The 21288-nt window shown below is 32.1% G+C and overlaps 1 protein-coding gene and 1 non-coding gene across 2 annotated transcripts; one reads left to right on the forward strand and one right to left on the reverse strand.

Annotated features, from left to right (window-relative positions):
• Nucleotides 1-401: 401 nt before the first annotated feature.
• Nucleotides 402-2862, reverse strand: LOC109156900. The gene is made up of 4 exons (XM_019304787.1): nucleotides 2602-2862; nucleotides 1857-2090; nucleotides 1696-1759; nucleotides 402-1160 (listed from the first exon to the last, which is right to left on the reverse strand). Exons 2-4 carry the CDS (start codon nucleotides 2015-2017, stop codon nucleotides 849-851), a joined length of 537 nt encoding a protein of 178 aa, XP_019160332.1. The 5' UTR covers nucleotides 2018-2090; nucleotides 2602-2862; the 3' UTR covers nucleotides 402-848.
• A 5372-nt stretch (nucleotides 2863-8234) lies between these two features.
• On the forward strand, nucleotides 8235-8307 carry TRNAK-CUU. Its single transcript has one exon. It is a non-coding gene; the product is annotated as a tRNA-Lys (tRNA).
• The last annotated feature ends 12981 nt before the right edge of the window (nucleotides 8308-21288 follow it).

Genomic DNA, 21288 nt, shown 5'->3' on the forward strand with positions numbered 1-21288 from the left:
GACAAAAATGTCATTATTAAAAATAAGAAAACTCATGAGAAGGATTAAAAGTGTTCAAAAAATAATAGTCTGGGATGTTAAATGACAAAAACGATAGTCCTGAGATTAAATTTAAAATTGACACCAAAGACAATGGACCTGTGATGAAATTAACTCTTAATTTTATAACACATGACTATGTCATGAACTAATGTTAAAGTCAAAAATAAAATGTGTAAGTTATTAGAATCAAATCATAAATTGAATCAAGACTATATGGTCTAATAGTATTCAAGTTGGACTTCCATTTGAAAAGTTGTGAGTTCAAGCCTCAGGTATCCTGAGAAAGTATATGAACAGATTATTACTTAAGAAATGAGACACTTTCTATAACTAAGAGAGTAAGAATTAAGAATATATCATAATAAAACTCTGTATTATATTCCATTTAAAAAGGGAAATGAGTACAGTGGACTCAGAACACCAAACTACACATATTCTTCACAGAATTTCTGCAACACAAAGTCTACAAAATGGACACAAATCTTCAAAAACCCTCCGTCCCTCATTCATACTTACATCACAAAGAGGGATTTTTGCTCTCAACTAAATATTATCATTAAAATCCTAAACTCCTCTCATAATCATCATACTTACAGGCACAACACAGCCCTCTAAACATATTTACACTGTGCAAAAGGGATCATATATCATGCTGCTTTTCACTCACTCATCATCTCATCTGGAAATTGCTAAAAATTCTTCTTCTTGTTTTTTGCTGCTGCTAATGGACTCACTATTTACTTAATCTGCCTTGTTCTCTTGTTTTTTTTTTTTTTGTTGTATTTGGGGATTTTAAGGTTTTGGGTTCAGGCCAGTGCAGGGATGCTGCAGTTCCTGCGATCCCTGTCCAGGCAATCGAAACCCTCGATTCTCACTGCCGGCTTGTTGCCAAAATTCACTCTTGCGCACCCCTCGCTCTTCCGGGTGGACGACGGAGATGATGCAACAACGCCGGAGGGAATCGGGATTGCCCGCGGCGACACCGGGGCGACTCTCTCGTCCCCAAACCGTGTGTCTTGAACTAATGGGTTAGAAACTCTGCTCGGCGGAGACCCGCAAAAAAATGGGGGCGACGAGGCTGCCTGCGCTGCCGATGTTTGCTCTGCACCATACCCGCCCTGCCCAACAATTCATCTCATCAAATCAAATACAATTAATAAGAACAATCCAACCAAATTAATCAGACTGTTGACCGGGTAACCAAATTACAAGTTCAAAATCCCCTAGATTCTTGGGGGATTGAGATTTGAGACAACCTATTAGCCCCTAGATTCTCGGGGGATTGAGACAACCTATTAGCCTTCTTGATTTGACCTGACGGGGTTACCCAATGCACTCGGGTAGTCAACCCAGCCATGTTGGTCAAGCTGTTGATTTGGTTACAAGTTCTAACTCCCGTAGGGGCGAAATTTTGGCTTTCTTGATTTGAACCGACCTATTGGCTTTCTTGATTTGAACCGACATGATTTACTTAGATTGGTTGGTCTTTTGACTTGGTAATCATGTTACAAGTTAAACTCCTAATAGGAGCGGCCTATCGACCTTAGTTTGAACCGACCGGATTTAGCTCGTGTACTCAAATAGTGATTGCGAATTTTTCTCCTAACTAAACATAACCCCTAACATGGATCTAAGTATATGATTGCAAAATACCTTTGTGAGGATGATGTTCAGAAGATCGGATCCAGATCTGGAATCACAAACATCTTGCTGATGGCTGCCGGAAAATCAAGATTTCAAAAGATCATTACAGAATTCCTACTAAGCTTTTAATCCAGCAAGAAACCGCAGTAAAGCTGAGGAGAATTAATTACCTGATATGCCACCGGAGAGATCTGATAGGGTCGTTGACGGCGGCGTTGAGGCCGAGACGGCGAGGCTTAGGGCACACCACGGCGTTTCTCTTATCGGAAATCGAGCTCCTCTTCTCTTCGCAGGCAACGAAACCGCTTTGCTGAACCGGAAAGTGATTCATATTTTTTAAAATTTTTTTTTTCTTTATTCCTTTGAGATAATTACAAGATGTATAGGAACAACGAAACAAAAACCTGGTTTCAACACCAAAAACACGGAAGTTAAGGATAGAGATCGAAGACTAAGTCACGGATCTGAACTACCTAAGTATTATTTATTTTTTTTTTTGAATTTTTTAATAAAGATAAAGCAGCAAGATTTGTCCAAAAATAAAAGAAATTGAAAGGTCAGAATAAGCTCACTACAATTAATATAAAATTACATAAACAAAAAATCCCCATCCAGATCTAGAGAGATTTCAGAGACAAAGTTGAACATAAAAGGTCAAAAATCATCCATTTCAATGGAATTTCAAATCGAAGCAGCTAAAGACACGAACTTTATTCAAAAAAAATTATTTAAACATATCGATTTCGGGGAAAAAAATTCAAACTTTAACCTAAAACAGAAGAACAAAATCTGCCCTAAAAACCCAGAAAAGTTGGGTAATTCTTCCCAAGTTAAAGAACTTGAACTAATCCCAGAGAGCCTGAGCTTCATACAAGAACATATACATACAAAGACGAAGAGAACAGTGAGGATTACCTGGGCGAGCTGTACAAAAGTGTATGGTAAGGCTACAAGGGAAAGGAGAAATTCAAAACATGAAGGGACAGAATTGCAGACAGGGAAGAGAGAAAAAAGGGTCAGTTTTTGACAAGAGTAAAGAAGGTTGAAGAGGAGCGGATCTGTGACATTTATTGAGAACAGATGTGATGACAGAGATTTTTCTTTTAAAAAAATTATTTTTTTTGAATTTTTTACAAAATAAATAAATGTGGAGAGAGAGAAAAAGGTTTACGAAGAGGAGGGGGCAAGATCTGCAGCGCCTGCAAAAAAGAAAGGGCAACGAAAACCTAAAACTAAAGCATGATATTTTTCTCTTTTTAAAATAAATATTTAATTTTATCTTTTGAGTTGATAATATATTTTTTAAAGAAAAAAAAATATGGTTTCTGACATCATCGGTACGGAGTAATATTATTTTATTCGGTTCATGCAGGCGGTGCCTCCGGCTAGACACCGTATTGGTATTTGATTTGAGGAGGCGATTGTCGCATGATTTTATATGTTAAACAAATATAAGATCTCGAATTTCATTAGGGGCTAAAGAGATGTATTATAGCGAAACAAATGATGATGAAAATATTTATACAAATTGGGGAAAATGGTAAAATAAGTCATTAAATTTTACCAAAAATGTAATTGAGCTCTTCAACATTAAAAAATTTTAATTAAACATTCAAATTGTTCCAAATAGATTAAATAAACTATGTTTACCGGTAACCTATTCCGGTTATTCACCACCTAGAAAGTTCAGCTTACAGCCACCTTCGTCGAAAATTGACCTTCACCCTCACCGATCGTTCTTCTCCAACGAAAATAAAGAATGCAATCGAAAACCAAGATCCATCCGCTCCACACAAACTGTGGTTTATTACAATTGTCATTGGAGACCAAAGATTTGATGGACATCAAAGACGGTTCATCAGACAATGACTCCAGCGGGGTGTTGAACAATGAAGATTGCAACTTTCACTATCCGCCATTGATGCCGCATAAAAGCCACACGTCTAGTCGTCTTATCCAATGGAGAAGACGTGTAGGCGACCAATCCAGAGACGAGTAGATGGTAAAAGAGAATCGGACGCAGGTAGTATGAAGACAATCGGACGCCATCTTCTCCGAGAAAAGAAGACTGGATATTGCAGTTCTGGAAGTTTTTTTTTTTTTTAATAGCGACAGTCAACAATAATTTCCGGCGGTCAACGACAATTTCCCGCGGTCACCATCAATAATTTATCCGTAACCAGTTGGTTATCGGCAATTAGACTTATTTTACTCAAAATAACAAGTTGAAGGGCCTAATTACACTTTTTTAAAGTTGAAGAGCCTAATTATACTTTTACCTATATTTCAAGAGTCTATTTAACTCTTATCTCTTTTTTTTTGAAAACCCCCTTATCCCTTTTAAAAATAAACTAAATAGACAAAATAAAATAAAATTTTATGACTTTAGCCAAGCAAAAAATGACAACTGTTTTCTAACTTTAAACCAAATATTAAAAAATAAAAATATTTTCTAAAAAATGAATTATTTTCTAAAAATTATTTTGCAGAAATTATTTTTTATTTTTTCAAATAGACCCTTAATATAACTGTGTTACCCTAAGTTTAGATTTTTCTCCTTTTCGCCCATCATCATAGAGTGATAAAGTCAAGGAAATTAAAATATTTCTACATTCAAATTTTAATACTACCACTTGTACGTAACATGAAAATGCAATTAGGTCACTGAATGAAAAAAAAAAGTGCAATTAGGCCATTGAACACTCAAAAATGTGCAATTAGGCCACTGAACTCTCCAAACGTATGCAATTTTACCGGATAGCAGGTTACCATCAATTTTAGCAGATTATCTGCTTACGTGGCAGATTAGTTGGCATTTTTAATAATTTTTAAATAATTTTTAATAATTAATTTTAATAATAAATTTTATAAAAAATTGGAAAAAAATAAAATAAAGTCGTTTTTATTTTTTTAAATTTTTTTAATAAAAAGTAATTATTAAAATTTATTAAAAATGCCAACTCAGCTGCCACGTAAGCAGATAACCTGCTAAAATTGAGGGTAACCTGCTATCAGGTGAAATTGCACATTTTTGGAGTGTTCAGTGGTCAAATTGCACTTTTTTTCGTTCAGTGACCTAATTGCATTTTCAGGTTACGTTCAGTGGCCAATTTGAACCTTATTCCCAAAAAGAAATAAGTAATCAAAAATCCAAAGAATTACTGAGAGTCAGTTTGGAAAGTAAGAAAATGATTTTTGAAAAAATGAGTCATTTTTTAAAAAATATTTTCCTTTATTATATTTGGCTGTACAATAGAAGATTGTCTTTGTGTGTTTGGTTTATTTTTTGGAAAATAAGGTAGAATTTTATAATTAAACATTTTATATAATTAGTTATTTTATTTAAAATATAAAAATATTTATACTAATATTAAAAATAATATTTTTTATTTTTTTGAAATCAAATAATATTATTTATTAAAAAATTAAAAAAACGGACATAAACCAAAGAGCACGGAATAATATTTTCGCGCAGAACTGGTGTCCAGCGAGCTAAACCGGTGATCGTCTCCATAGAGACGTTCATGGAGGTGGGCGATCCTCCGCGGGAGTCTCCTGAAACAAACAAACATGTTTTGCGTCGTTGTCTTCAAGAATTGTGACGTCATTCAACGATCAAAACAGGTTTTGAGTGTTGGCAGAAGTCATTTTTCGTCAAAATACCTTCATTTTCCCAGTTAACAGAAAATAATTTTTTATTGACTGAATTTTCTTATTGCATCCGAACACTGAAAACCCGAAAAACATTTTCTAAAAATCATTTTTCAGGTTTTCAAACGGACCTAATATCAATAGAAATAGACCCTATTTTCTGTCCAGGTGCTCACAAACTTGGACATTCTTGTCAAATGTAGACATTGTAAGTGGATTTCAACTTGGATTTCAAGCTTAGTGAGCACAAAAGGAGGGGGAAAAAACGTTTAGTGAGCACAAGATATTCCCCCATGCCAAACCTTCAAACAAGGCTAAAGGTCAAACAAGGCTAAGGGGGTGTATTCAATCATGACTTTCATAGAGTTTTAAAGACTTTTATGAACTTTAAAAGTTTGGAGGTATTCAATTCAAACTTTTAGAGAGTCTTTATAAGTCAGGCGGTATTCAATCAAGATTTTTAAAGAGTCTTTAAAAGTCGTGTGGTATTCGATTAAGACTTTTAAAGAGTCTTTAAAAGTCATGTGGTATTCAAAAAGTTATGAACTTTTGTAGACTTTTTAATTTTAAGACTTTTGAAGACTTTTGTAGACTTTTCCTTCTCAAATATAAATAGTTGAAATCCAACCATCAACCCCAAGATTTCAATTTTTCTTTCTAACAACTTTGAATGTTTTCTCTCTCTCTATTTAAACTCTATTTTTTCTCCCTATTTAAACTCTATAAACCTATCTAAATTCAATAAAATTATTTTTTTCTTCATTATCCTATATTTTCTTCATTATCAAGTCTTTTATTATAATTTTATTGTTCAATATTGTTATGAATTTCTAATGAAATAGTTTTTTTTTTGTTGATGTTTATTAATAATATATATAAGCAATTAGCATATAAGTCTCAGCATATTATGAATAAAAATAATAATGTTGAGAATATTGATGTGGGTGAAGAACTATATAATAAGAAGAATTTTATGATATATTATAAATGTTTTGTAAGAAAATTGTAAATGATAAGAATTAAAATCATTGAAAGTTTGTAAGGGTGTATTCAATTTAGAATTTCAATGACTTTTGTAGACTTTTTAAAATAAAAAAGTTGATAAAAGTCTATGAATGTTTTTTATATAGACTTTTATAGAGTCTTATAAAGTTTTAAAAAGTTTTGAACGACTCTATGAAAGTCCATCAAAGTTTATTAAAATCTATCATTTTAAAAGTCGTTAAATGTCTACAAAAGTCATGATTGAATACATCCCCCTAAAGGTCCGGCCAATAGGTAGAAAAAAAAAAACTCAAATTAAACTTAAATGAGAAAATGGTTAAATAGACCCCTAAATTTTACCCTAAAGGTCAATTAGCCCTCTAAACTTTATAAAAGTGCAATTAAACTCTCAAACATGTCAAATTAGGACAATGAAGTCAAAAAACCGATAAATGACCTGTTATTACAGGTCATTTCAATTCCGGAGACCGGCGACAAATTCCGGCGATCGACGAAAAAATCCGGTCACCGGCGACAAATTCCGACCGTCCGATCGTCTTCCACTGGAGAAGACGACCGGACGACCGCCTTCTCCATTGTAGAAGAACAACCAGATCTGGTCGTCTTCTCCAATGAGAAGAACGACCAGATCTGGACGTCTTCTCCAATGGAGAAGAACGGTCGTATGGTCGTCTTCTCCGGAAGACGACCGGACAGCCAGATTTTGTCGCCGGTGATCGGATTTTTTCACCAGTGGCCGGAATCTGTCGCCGGAATTGAAATGACCTGTAATAACATGTCATTTATCAATTTTTGGACTTCATTGACCCAATTTGACAAGTTTGAGGGTTTAATTACACTTTTGTAAAATTTAGGGCGCTAATTGGCCTTTGAAGTAAAGTTTAGGGGCCTATTTAACCCTTTTCTCAACTTAAACATTACTTCACACTATCTTATGAGCAAATTTTTTACTTTGAACTATTTTCGTCAACCTATCAACAAAGTATTAGTGATGAATACTCAAATCCAATGGAGGAGTCCATCCACAAAGACAAGTCTAATAGGTAAGAACCCCTCAAGTTCAATTACCACTTCGCAATTTCTTATAAAGTCGATGTAAGATCGGACCGTATCACTTCAATTATTTTCTACATTTATAATAATGTTCATTTCCATCTTCGCTTACCTAACATCTTTTGTCTATCTTCTCTCCATCTACCTATTTTAACATAACTTATTCACTTAAAGTTTGAAATAATTCAAATTAACCAAAAAGTTTGATTGTAAGACATTCAAAGTAAAACAAAAAAGCACTGAAAAGTTTATTAGCAAAAAATGCACTAGTTTCTGACTATGAACGAGGAAGAAAATTGTTTAATTTAATGCTTAGCATATGTTATATAGAAGAGTTAGAAGAAATAAATACTTACTAAAAGTATTTTCAAAAAAAAAAAAATACTTAATAAAAGTGATGGATTAAGAGGAGTTAATGCATTATTTATGATTCCTCGAAATAAAATATATAAATCAAATAATAGTAAATATGAAAGTATAGATGAACTGATACTTACAATGTAATAGAGTCAGTAGGTTTAAAAAAATGACTGATAATTGCATATTTTGAACAATGAAATAGTAAGAGTTGATGAAAATCTTAATCAATGTATTTATTATTGAATACTAAAATTTATTCGATAGATCTTCTAAATCTCTAGCCATTTTTTTTTTTGACGATATCCGCCAATAATCTGTATAGCACAATTGAAAAATTGATTGAATTGAGTACTCATCTGCCCACATTTTACCAATTTGGTAGGCTGATCCCTTAGTAGTCTTGTAAGTTGTAAGGCTACAAAGACTTTAGGATTTCAATCTTTGTTTATGTAAAGGCTGATCAGAATAATAATCAGCAAGCCCGTTTAGCTCAGTTGGTAGAGCGCAAGGCTCTTAACCTTGTGGTCGTGGGTTCGAGCCCCACGGTGGGCGTCTTTTTTAATAGCCAAATGCTGATGTATAGATGTCCGCTTAATTGCAAATTATGTAATAAAAACGCAAGAGATACACAAATCGGACTTAATTGTTAATTATGTAATAAAAAGGCAACAACACTAAATCTATTTTGTATGAATACGTTCAATAAAATATGGTATTGCCTCGTGACTTAGCGTAGTTACTTCAGCGTCTAATTTAAAGGTTATGTTTGCAGGCGGCAGTGTGAGATTCGAATTTCACTGGAAATATGTATGGGAAAAAAGTTTAAGAATGATGAAATGGGTTCTCTTGTGTGCATATGAAGGCTAAGATCTTACTGGTGGGATGATTGCGCAACTTGCGATTTACCAATGTAGTGACTCTAGAGGCAGGGTCCTGTGGGCTTAAAATTAGTCTGACGAAACTAAGATCACCTAAGTTTTAGAAAAATAAAAAATAAACGATGGTTTAATTTTGTATAAATGTATCTGCATGGTTATTAATAAAATATATCAATTGCTTTGAGATAATAAAGACGTTTTGAATTATTCAATGATTGAATAATATGAATCTCTAGTCAAAGTATAATGAAGTTAGACTTCGTGTTATGATTATTAAATGAGTTTGACTGATTTGATCATGACTTTTACCCATTGTTTGATCATAACTTTGAGATAACAAAGATGTTTTGAGTTATTCAATGATTGAATAATATGAATCTCTAGTTGAAGTATAATGAACTTAGACTTTGATCATGTTATGATTATTGAATGAGATTGACTATCATGATTTTTAGCCGTTGTTTGGTCATAACATTTACTCGATTGGAATAAGTGTTGTGTGAAATGATTGTATTACATAACCATTATAACAAAAAGGTTCATAGTAATCATGTTTCATTTTTTTTAGAGTTAATACCAATTTAGTCCTTGACTATAGTGATTTTTCTTAATTTAGTCCTAAACGACTTTTTTGTTTGCTTAATTAGGTCCTCGACTTTAATTTGATGATTTTACCCAATTGAGTCATCATTGTTAGAATCAATGACTAAATTGAGAAAATCAGTATAGTCGATGACTAAATTGGGTAAAACCATTATAATCGGATACTAACTTGGGTAAAACTACTATAGTTGAAGACTAAATTGGGTGTTAGTTGAGGTGAAATTACTAAGTTATTTTAACAAAAGATTCTATTGAAAAAACCATCAAAGTCGATGACTTAATTAAGCACAAAAAGTTGTTTAGGACTAAATTGAAAAAAATCACTATAGCCAAAGACTAAATTGGGTATTAACTTTTTTTTCTTTAAAAAAAAATAATAATAATCATGTTTCATTATTGACTGGATGGTCATATATAGTATACTGCTAGTTGTCATTCATGACTTATAAGTTATTTAAGATTAAATATTTATTATTACTAATTTATCATGAATCTAGAAAGTCACAACAAATTATCTTTGATAATATAGAGATATGTTAAGTTATGATATAAGCTATAATCTTATAGTGAATTAATTGTATTAATGTGATCAGAAGATTAATTCAATTAGCCGTGTAAGTTTGATTTTTTTTTTTTATTTTAATGCTAGCACATTTTATTGATTTTATTTATAAATAGCCTTTACCTATTTCCTTAAAGGGTTAGAGAAATTCACATAAGAAATTTTAGACTCCTTGTATTCTCTTTGGCGCTTATGTTAGTGAACAAACTTAAAAAAACTATTTGCAACAAAGTAATTAATTAGTAAACCTAATGCTGAAATCAAATCAAGTAGAAAAAAAAAAAAAAAAAAACTTACTTAATAGGAAGTGAAACATTTGTTAAAAATATTCAAAGTCAACATCTTCAAGTGAAAAAAAAAAAAAAAAAAGTACCAAAATATACTTAGCCTACAATCAAAATCTAGATTGTACAAAGACAAATTTTACAATACACACACCTCAAAATGGGGATCAGATCCATTTTTGATTTGTGGGTTCCACAACAGAACATGTTCTGCTGGCTTTCTTATTGGAAACCTTTCGCAATGCCCACTAGCAAGTAACAACTATTAAGAGACAAATCAGAAGAATAGACATACTATGGATACATCATACCTAATAGACACACTCACATGAACACAACTAATTTCATGCGTTTTGATGTTCTGCTAGTGAATAATATTTATATTTGTTGCGTATGTCTCATATGTTATTGAAAAATGACTGGTGATTGAGTGTAGTGATGCGAAGCGGTGTGACACATGAGTAATTTTGTAAATGTACAATAAGTTAGGGTTACATATAACTATATAAGTATGATATGTGTAACGTGTAACCGTGGATGTATCTTGAAAATTATTGAATTTCCGATCACCTGAAAGTGATCTTAAATCAAGTCAAAAGCAAAAAGTGGTCGGAAATAGCAGCAAAGGTTTTTCCGGATACCAAAAGTGGTAGGAACAAGACTTTCGACTTGATTTAAGATCACTTTCAGGTGGTCAGAAATTCCATAATTTCCAGTAGTGTATATCATCACAATTAATAAAAGAACTAGTTTGCTCAGTGAGATTGACGAACCACGTAAATCTTGTATTTTCTTTCATTTTTGTTTTTTTGTTCTCGGTTTTATTTTATCTTAATTTTTCTCAACAATTTTGATAGTGTATATTTTCTCATGATGTGATGCGTTGTAATGCTTTATGGAGTCTCAAATATAATGTTGATAATTAAGTATAATTTTGATGACGGGTAAAACTCGTAATCACTATTTGAGAATGTGCATTAGGTGAACTCCTTTTCTATATTGTAGCGTGCAAACCACATAAGAGAGATAAACTGCGCATGACTTTCAAATATAATAATTATACTCTAATCACTTGGCCGCCCCTTTTATGAACAGATACTACATTGTAATAGAGTCAGTATCATTCAAAAAAAATTAGTACTCCTTAATTACTTAGATTCAATTGGTGCCAGTTTATTCATTGACACAGCTTCTCCGCTGCAAACTTCACTGCTCCAAACAATTAAGTATTACATAATTAAATTTTAAAAAGTTATATTTTTAATCTCTTAATTATGGGTAACACTTGTGTGAGACCATCTCATGGGTCTCAATTCGTAAGACAGGTCGAATCTTTAACCTCACTAATCAAAGATCTTACCCGTCTCACGAATTGAGACCCGTGAAACAATCTTATAAAAGTTTTTGCCCTTAATTATTTGTAACTTGTGTGTCTAAGGCCTAATTATTATTATTATTATTATTATTATTATTATACCTCATTTTGACAACTAGATTTTATTCCATCATTATTGCACGGATCATGGTCCACACAATTATGTGGATCATAAATAAAAAATACATTTTTAATATACTAAAGGTATATTATTTGAGCCAAGCACCTTGTGCTTAGATGGTACCCGAGTTGGACTCCCATATGGGAGGTCGTGAGTTTAAGCCTCAGTACAGGCAATGAACAGATATTACATTGTAATAGAGTCAGTAGCCTAAAAAAAAAGTATATTATTTAAAGGTACATTATTTTATATATACTATTAACTAACATTGTAATAGAGTCAGTAGCCTAAAAAAAAAAGTATATTATTTAAAGGTACATTATTTTATATATACTATTAACTAACATTGTAATAGAGTCAGTAGCCTAAAAAAAAAAAGTATATTATTTAAAGGTACATTATTTTATATATACTATTAACTAATATATATTCAGTACACAAATAGTGTACCTTTAATATATTAAAAACAAACCATATATTCATGGTCCACACAATAATTTGTCAATCGTTATGATGTGCATCCGTATGCACCATGCATGGTGCATACGGATGCCAAAACGACGTCGTTTTATTAAAAAACGCGCGTCTCCCCTTTAAAAAAAATTCAGGTTCGATTCCCAGCAACAACATTATATTGTTCATTCATTTTGGAATTTTAGTTCATAGATTATGGAATTATAGTTCATTGATTATGGAATTATAGTTCATCGATTATGGAATTGTAGTTCATCGATTCTGAAATTTTAGTTTATAGATTATGGAATTTTAGTTCATTCATTCTGAAATTTTTAGTTCATAGATTAGATTATGGAAATATAGTTCATCGATTATGGAAATATAGTTCATCGATTATGGAAATATAGTTCATAAGTTGTTGCTGGGAATCGAACCTAATTTTTTTTTTTTTTAAGAGGAGACGCGCGTTTTATTAAAACGACGTCGTTTTTGCATCCGTATGCACCATACGGATGCACAGCATAATTTGCCATAATTTGCTGAATTTTATTCTTATTGGCCATATGGCATAAGGATCTCAAGGCCCATGTTTAAATAAACTTGGCCCATAACGCCTACAACCAATTGTTATATTAGACCTGGGTTAACCATTATGCAATTGTTATGTCATAGACCTATGTCCACCTTGCAAGGTGGACTCGTATCAAAAGTAAAACGATACCGTCTGAATTATTATTATTTTTTTTTTAAATTGCTTCCTTCCTTAATGTTTGTCTTCAGAATTCGTTCCTCTATATTCATAATTTTTGAACTCTATATTCATAATTTTTGAATTCTATATTCACAATTTTAGAACTCTATATTCACAATTTTAGAACTCAATATACAAAATTACAGAACTCAATATTCTCAATTGTAGAACTCTATATTCACAAAAAAAAATATCATTAGCTGAGGAAACAGTGCCACTAATGGTACCGCTATTCCATATGCGTTGTTTTGGACCTGGGTTCACCTTGCAAGGTGGACCCGGGTCCACGGCATAATTTGCCACCATTATGTAAATGCAATTAATATATTATATACATTCAGTTAATAAACTATGTACTTATTAGTTAGAGAAAATTACACTTTTGGTTCTATAACTATTGAGGTCTAATTAATTTCAGTCCTCGACTTTAAAAATTAACAATTTAGTCCCGTAACTATACAATTTTTAATACATTTGATCCAACCAAATCACCAATCAAATGTCGTCAAAAAAATTTAAACCATTTTTAATTATTTAATTATAGGGCCAAATTTCAAGTCCGGAAGTCCCTTTCTTCTCTTCTTTCCGAGTTCTCTTCCTCAGCTTTTGCTGGTCGGCAGTTAGTCATTAAATATACATATGGGCAATTGTGGTGAATATGCCCACACTATTTTCATTGCTAAATAATTCCGTAATAGAATGAAATTGAGTACGCAGTCGGTAGCACATGCTTTGCATTCCTGGATTGACGTTTTGCCCATGGATCTGTTAGATGTTAGATTTTGTTATAACCGCCAGAGATAACAACACAAGATCTAACTGCAAATACCATTGATGACAAACTCCGGCCAGCAGGTGAAGGAAGGAGAAGAAAGGGACTTAAAATGGCCAATTTGTTCTTATGATTAAATAATTAAAAATGGTTTACATTTTTTCGGTGACATTTGACAAGGTAGTATCTGTTCTATACTTTCTCTAAGTATTGCAGTTTAAAGAGTCAATACCTCAATCCTGTGACCTTCCCTCAATAGGAGCCACAGAAGTATCACCTAAGCACAAAGTGCTTGGTTGACATTGCTTCTTTATGATGTAATGGTAATATACTAATATGGTATTATAGTTTCGTACTTGTATTGTACAAAACGTAATAGGTTGTTTAAAGAAGAACATCTAGCCTGGTCTAAGACATGTTTGTGTTATGCTCTACCTCAATGTCCAATAAGTAATCTCATGTTATAATCTTAGTTGGCAAAAAATTATAATGATATAAATCAATTTAGATTGTTAATAGTTGACTGACTCAAATCAAGTAGACTAATAAGCTATTCTTATTGAGAGTCTAACTTGAAACTATGTAATTACCAAGCTAACAGTCTGACCAACTTAGTTAGAGTTGTTATCAAATAACTCATTTTTCATGTACTATTATTGTAGAACAAGATATAAATAAAATATTATAAAACCTTTGTGTGGTTGTTTATTGGTAGAATCAGCCTCTCATTATCGACAATGATTGGTAACTATTTTATAAAAAATAAAAATTTTAAAATAAATACTTTTATAATTAAAACTTCACATGAGGAGCGTCATACCAGGATGTCATGTGTTAACCTAATCAGCAGTGATTACCTGAATAGGTAATAATATATAATCTAATTTCACAATTTTGCTAGTTTAGGGTTTCTCATTAGAGTTTTTTTTTTTTTTTTTTTTTTTTTTTTTTTTTTTTAAGAAAGAAACCTAAGTACACTATTAGATGGACTTAGATGACCAACTTGACACTTTTTCTTATTCTTCTTATCCTTTGGGTAGAACTTGTTGTTTCATATATCATCTTTAAAGATTTCTGTGTTGCAAGAGGATTTTAAATCAAAAGTTTCAAAATGATTTTTATATCCATGCTTAAAATGTTCTATAAATCTTTTTTGAGCTCTAAAGTTTTAAAATAATATTTTTTAGCACAAAACCAAGTTCCCTTTTATTATGATAAACGTCCTTATTATCTATTAAACTTTTATGTTCATTAACTTTCAATTTACTATAACAATTTGTTCTATTGTAATCGTTAGAGAGTGACGTGTCACGTGTGACATCGAATCTTTTAAGTGTGTCTAACTTGAATTAATAATGGGTACTGTTTTATGAAAACTTCGTGTAAACCGAAGCCTAATAGAGTTGACCGGCCATTCTTGGTAAGTTTAAGAGATTTGAGCAACACAAATGGTTTCGAAAAATGATTTTAGCCTCACGTATGAAGGCTGGGTTCAGCATATCTTGATAGCACAACTATTATATGCATGGAAAATTGGTTTTGGACAACTCCAATTGTTGGTTTTGTGACTGGGAGGTAGTCACTCGACACGCCAACATAACTGATTTGAGTAAATAAAATAGAAATAATAGAAAGGAAAAAGAAAGAAAAACACAATATTTTTACGTTGAAACCAAATGATAAAAATCACAGGCCTTTTTGGGTGGTGCAAAATCATAAATTTATTATTTTTTTTATAAGTAATATGTGTCATTGTATTATGCTGTTTTCTACCAATGAGTAGTGTAGGCTCCCTACAATAATGGGGGTTTTAATGGGATTTATGGGTAGTTAATAGGTTTTATGAGTATAATCCATTGGTGGTTAAGGGATTTTAATGTCAAAATTAATGAGATGGGAAGGTTATGGAAGGATGATTTAGGGAGCTAAGGTTGATTGGTCACGCTCTGAGTGTTGACTGTCGAACCTGAATGTCATGTCCGATTGCTTGTTAGGCGGTACTGACCGGGTACCCATGCTGGGTATCCATCACCAATCAAATTGGTCAGACAACTGACTTGGTAATCACAAGGTTTCAAATTTGATTTTCCGTGTGAATTGTCTATTGGTCTTCTTGGTTTGAGTCGGACAACTAAAGACAACTTAGATTAGTTTATCTCCTTGTGTTCATTTGCCGACTAGTCACAATGAATGTTTCACCCAAAGTCCACATTCCAGCTGAATAGCGACTGTGGGCTTTTTCATAATTTTTTAAAAAAAATTGTTTTGGTTTGCTTCAAAGTATCAATATAATTTAGATCATTGTACTATATCTGAAAATTTTCTACTTAGAATTGTTTTTTGTTTTTAATTAACAAAAGAAGAAGTATAATTATACCTGAAGAAAGGAACTTTTCTAACAGTCGACATTTTCTAAACACATTTTAGAAGCATGTCGATTCCAAAGAAAATTCAAGAAATAAAGAGCTGTTAGTTAGATTATCATTTAACAATTGACATTTTCTAAACGCATTTTAAATCTTTCAAATTAAATGCAAGGTAACTAACACTCGAATCAATTACTTATTAAAATATTATTTGTCAAACTTTTAGTCTATACTATAAGTAGTACTTATTTACATTTTACCCCTAGTATTATTATGCATTCTCTATGTAAAAAAAAAAAAAAAAAAAAAAAAAAAAAAAAAAAGACCACAATGTTGCATGGTTATGGTGGAGAGATATCTTTGTCAAGATGCATCACAAATTGACAATATTTCACACATCAACAATGACAATTGCCTATAAGGTTGGTAGTACTTGACGTGATGTTTTATGAGATATATCGTTTCGTTTCCACAAGTTTATTTAGCTTTGTCATATATACTCCGAATTGATGAATAAAAAGATTAAAAAAAAAAATTTAAATGGACACATCAATCATGTGTAGTATATATTGAAGATATTTAATTTAATTCTAATAAGTGCAATATATGTAGGAACTATTCCTTCAAAAAATATGTAGGAACTAATTTAGGAATGCTACAACTCTTGTTTGGTATATGAGAATATGAGATTTTAAGAGGTAACAAGAGATTTATGAGAATGATAATGCCGTTCAATTTTATCATGTGCATAATGCGCTGGTATCACATTCTCACCAAATTCTTAGCATACCTAGAAAGTCATTTCACTACTTTCAGAAAATTAAAGAAATCAAAACAAAAACTAACGAATTAGTATTAGAAAAACTAATGTCTTATAATGTGAAAAACAAACATTATGTACTGGAGTCACTATTGTCTTAAAAGCAAATTCACTGCTATCAATATAGTCTGTAATTTGCAAAAGTAACATCTTCCCCAAGGTTTACAAAATGACCTCTCTTACTTTGTTGTTGACGCTTCATCTCAAAGGTCATGTTTATATTAACTACCCTTTTGAGTCTCGATCTCACAAAAGAAATCTCAATATTTGATTCAAGTTTACTCTTTTTTTTTCTTTTTTTTTTTATTTTTTTTTCTTTTCTTTTTTTTTTTTTCTTTAAGGATTGAAAGGAAATTTAAATTTTTAGCAAGGAAGATCATTCCATGTTGGGTGATGCCGTGATGCAAAGCCAAAAGGGCATTGTTTTTCCATCTCTCATTTCCATACTGTCTAGTTCACAACATTGATCATAAATATCTTCTTTGAATTTCTTTTCAGCAATTAATTTATTTATTGACTCATTTCTAATATCTCAGAGTTTGAATCAAATTAAACCTCCTTTATTAATTTAGTTTTTTTTTTTTTTTTTTTTTTTAAAGAGTATAGTTCCATTTTTAAGACCTTCACTGCAATTCCCCTCTTAAAAAAAGAAGCATCGGTCATAATTTCTATAAATTTATGGAAAATTTGTAAGTTTAGTCACTCAATTGTTCATTGTTAGCGATTTTAATTTTTAACTTTTTACCATAGCAATATACACTCCTAACTCTTCAAAAAACTTGCACTTTTAACCCCTAGAATATCAAAACTAATAAATTCTATTAAATTTTACTTAGTACATTGATATTTTAAGATTTTATAATCTTCTTCCCAAAAGGTTGAATCCCTAACCCCAAGGGCCCCCACACCCCGACCCAACAGAGATTTTATAATCTTTGTTCTCTATAACATTGTTAGTTTTGGGATTTCATCTGCAAAATAGGGATTTTACAACATTCTTCACTAAATTTTCTTTTTTCAATTGTGGCACATTGTCCCTGTAAAAACATGCTTTCCTATATGACCCTATTAAAATCATGTTTTTTTATTTATTTTACAAATAAAATATTGAGACTAAACAAAATTATGATTAAAGATGAAACATTAAAAAGTACTAAAATACTCATGTACTAAGTAAAATTTTAATAGAGTTTAATAGTTGTGTTGCTCTAGGGGATTAAAACTATAACTTTTTTGAAGAGTTAGGAGTATATATTGCAACGGTAAATGTTATGGACTAAAACCGCTAGTAAGGAACAATTGAGGGACTAAAGGATTTGAATCTAATAGTGAAAAACGTATCAAAAGTACATAGGCAAACAAACATTGTATTTGGAATCAAATCGGATAGTAGAGCACAAAAGTGCCCACACAACGCCACAATCATTAGCTCTATTTTTTTGTTTATTTGACCGCATGTTTCCTCAACCAAACAACTAAGACCACACCGAGACTAATATTGTTTATGTCCAATAGAACTTCAAAGATGACAGAGCACTCCCTCTTAAGTTTTTACATTCTTAGGGCTCAAACATGTTTGGCTAAACTAAAAGAAACCTGCACCATGCATATTGTTAACTCTCTTTATGAAAGGTGGAATTACAAAAATCTAAACGAATGACTGGTTCTGACAAGAAAATGAAAGTAACTATATAATATAATAAAATTATAATAATAAAATTAAATGTAATAATATCAGTATAGTCGAAAACTAACTCAAAGTTTGCCTATGTTTAAATTGAATGCCTCCTACTTATAAGTTGAGGTTTACGCGGAATAGAAGGAGCAGTGCGGTGGATGTGTGGCATTGGGGAGCCAGTCATGTGCAGCAGTTTGAGTTTGGTGAAGCAGACATGAAAGTTTCATCACCGGTAATGCATGCACACAAGTTTGGTGCAGTGTCACAATTTGAGAACGTTTGTGTACAACGTTAGATCAAAGCAAATTAAGATTGTGAAGAAATTAATCCTACTTTGCTTTTGATTGAAAGGCAATTTAAATTTGAACCTTTTTTTGTGGCCAAGAAAGTCCATTCCATACTTAATTAAGATTACATCTTAATTCCGACAGCCTCTACTACTCTTGTGACAAAAGGTGAAATTACTGACTTTAGGGCGTCCCCATGCCCAAGTCGGATAGGATTGTGGAGGGATAAATCATGATGATTCAACAAATCGATATAGGCTAAACTTGTTCCCACACTTCAGCCAGACAGGATTGTGAATGGGTAAATCATAGTGACTCAACTAATCAACAAAGGCTAGACTTGCGCCCCACACCGCGACCGAATAGGATTATGGAAGAGTAAAATCATGGTGACTCAACTAGACTTTATCTCACTGTGCACAAGTTAGGAGTCTCGCTCATTTTGAGAGATTGCTCCCACACTGACACTGATGCTATAGTGAGATTCGATCTTTGATTTCTTATGAAAAATTTCATATTTGTGTCGGTTGAGCTGCCTATGCGAATACCTCTACAACTCTTGTTCTAAAAATTTGATAAATGAAGTAAATTATAGAATATATCTCAATTGATTCACGTATCTCTAAATACTTGTGTACTTGTGTTCACAACGAAGCCATTTTCATACATCTCGTTTTTTGTCCTTAGTAGGAAGTTCATTCCTTATATGAATAGTGTTTAAGAAAAGTCAACCATAAGATTCTAATCAAAATTATTTATTTTAAGATAGTATTTTTTTAATTGTATTTTTAGCAATGTTAACAGATCTTTGCGTATCATTTCAATGTTATTGTCGTTATTACATTATCATTATTTAACAAACTAGAATTTTAATCATTTAACTATAATATCAAATAATTAATATTTTAATCATCTTCTTTAATTAAAAATTTTAGAATAATGTCCCTTTTTCCACACTCTATCGTTGGCTTAAACTTTACCTTACGACAATGTCAATCTTTAGTGTTTTGATCTTGTTTAGCCTCCTAAGTTATTTAATTTTCTTGTGATACGTTCTCTACGTGAAACAGAAGAAAATGTGACCGAAAAAAGGAAAGAAAAAAAAAATCATTCAATCCGGAACAAAATTATCGGGTACGTATGAACCAATGTCATGCCTTCAAAAATGAACCAATGTCATGCATGTTATTATAATGACCATTTTCAATTATAATTAGAATTAATTATTAAAATTGTCCCTTGACTATAGTAAAATTATCAATTTGATCTTTGACTATTTTTTTTGATCAATAAGTCCCTTAATTTTAAAAATCTTAACCAATTTGGTCCACAATTTGTTTTGCCCTTAGACATCCGTTAACTCGGGACCAATTTGATAACTTTGCTATAATCAAAGGACCATTTCAGTAATTAACTTTCGAGAAAATGGTGCATGTGATGACCGAAATGCTCCCTTGACTATATCTAAATTACCAGTCTGTGTGCATTCGTATAGTAGCTTGTGTGTATTTATGAAGGGTCTCACGAGATTTACGAAAAGATGTGGTCCCATTTGATTATATATATATATATATATATATATATATATATATATGTGTGTGTGTGTGTGGTGTGTGTGTGTGTGTGTGTGTGTGTGGTGTGTGTGTGTGTGTGTGTGTGTGTGTGTGTGTGTGTGTGTGTGTGTGTGTGTGTGTTGTGTGTTTGTGTGTGTTGTGTGTGTGTGTGTGTGTGTGTGTGTGTGTGTGTGGTGTGTGTGTGTGTGTGTGTGTGTGAGAGAGAGAGAGAGAGAGAGAGAGGGTTCACGTGAAAACACCTTCCCTATAAGTCTATAACAAGTGTGGACACATCCACACCCTCCATCTTGATAAATGAAAATGCTAAGATCTTACCATTACTAAACTTTCAAATTTGCAACAATTATAAAATGAACCTCGGTTTTACAAATTTTCAATAATTTTAAAATTGACCTTATATTTTTTAACTAAAACCTAAACTATTGATAAATTTTGATGGAAAGGTTAAGATTCGTCCTCTAATGGACAGCTGAGATCAGTACTCACTTTTTACAAGAAGACATTGTTCTTATATATGTATTCAGGATCATATGAGAACATTTCTTTAGGTGAAAACATGTGAACAAACATTAGTGCACACAATCTACTGCAAGAGTGCCACATTCATCTCCCAGGCATGTCTAGATGACGGTGAAAATCCTGGAGTAGATTGTGTGCACGTACTCATGCTTGTTCGCAACTTTTCATCTAAGGAAATGCTCTCATTTGAACACACTCATATGAAAGCACCCTTCCACAAAAATTATTGACAAATCTTGATTCGTGGGCAATGTACTAGTGTTCAATGTGGCATCTGTAGGTGTGTTTTTACACTATCGATCCTCGTTGTTGGGTTTTAGTCATGTGTATGCACCTTGTTGTGACCTAGTGCGCATTTTGTGTTCATGTGATATGTGTATACATTGTAAACTTGTTGTGTGTGCACAATAGTACATATACATGCTTATTTGCTTGTGGTGGTGCATAATGTGTATGTGTGCATAATGCAATTTTAAAGTGTACACAT

Source organism: Ipomoea nil, unplaced genomic scaffold, assembly GCF_001879475.1.
Source record: "Ipomoea nil cultivar Tokyo-kokei standard unplaced genomic scaffold, Asagao_1.1 scaffold2759, whole genome shotgun sequence".
Classification (NCBI taxonomy): domain Eukaryota; kingdom Viridiplantae; phylum Streptophyta; class Magnoliopsida; order Solanales; family Convolvulaceae; genus Ipomoea; species Ipomoea nil.